Here is a 308-nt window from a genome sequence, read left to right as displayed (position 1 = left end):
GTTCCTAAGGACTTCATAAAAAAAAAACTCCCCCAGACAATACGCAAAAAACACACAAATAAACACAATACATACCCTTGCACTCGTGGGCATCGGTCGCCGTGGCTCGTGCCCAGGGAGCGTCGTTATAAAAAGGCAAGCACTCATTGCAGTCGTTGCCCGCCGTGTTGTGTTCGCAGCGACACACCAGTTCCACTTCGCCTCCAAGTCCCGTCGAGGCTACGCACTCCGAGGCGTGGCCGTTGCACTTGCATCTGCAACAGAGTTTGGGGTGCAGAAAGGGTTGTGTTTTAGGTCTTTGGCTTAAA

General features: G+C 51.6%; 1 protein-coding gene across 1 annotated transcript in view; it reads right to left on the bottom strand.

The window, feature by feature from the left end:
• The window catches only part of LOC119591300 (laminin subunit gamma-1-like), an 83,409-nt gene that overhangs the window by 34,489 nt on the left and 48,612 nt on the right, over positions 1–308 (bottom strand). Inside the window, exon 6 of the mRNA XM_037940028.1 lies at positions 76–254. Coding sequence (XP_037795956.1) covers positions 76–254 — 179 coding nt within the window. The remainder of the gene's footprint in view (positions 1–75; positions 255–308) is intronic.

The sequence above is a fragment of the Penaeus monodon genome, chromosome 28 (genome assembly GCF_015228065.2).
Source record: "Penaeus monodon isolate SGIC_2016 chromosome 28, NSTDA_Pmon_1, whole genome shotgun sequence".
NCBI classification, from domain to species: Eukaryota; Metazoa; Arthropoda; class Malacostraca; order Decapoda; family Penaeidae; genus Penaeus; species Penaeus monodon.
This window is presented reverse-complemented; position numbering and strand designations above follow the sequence as displayed.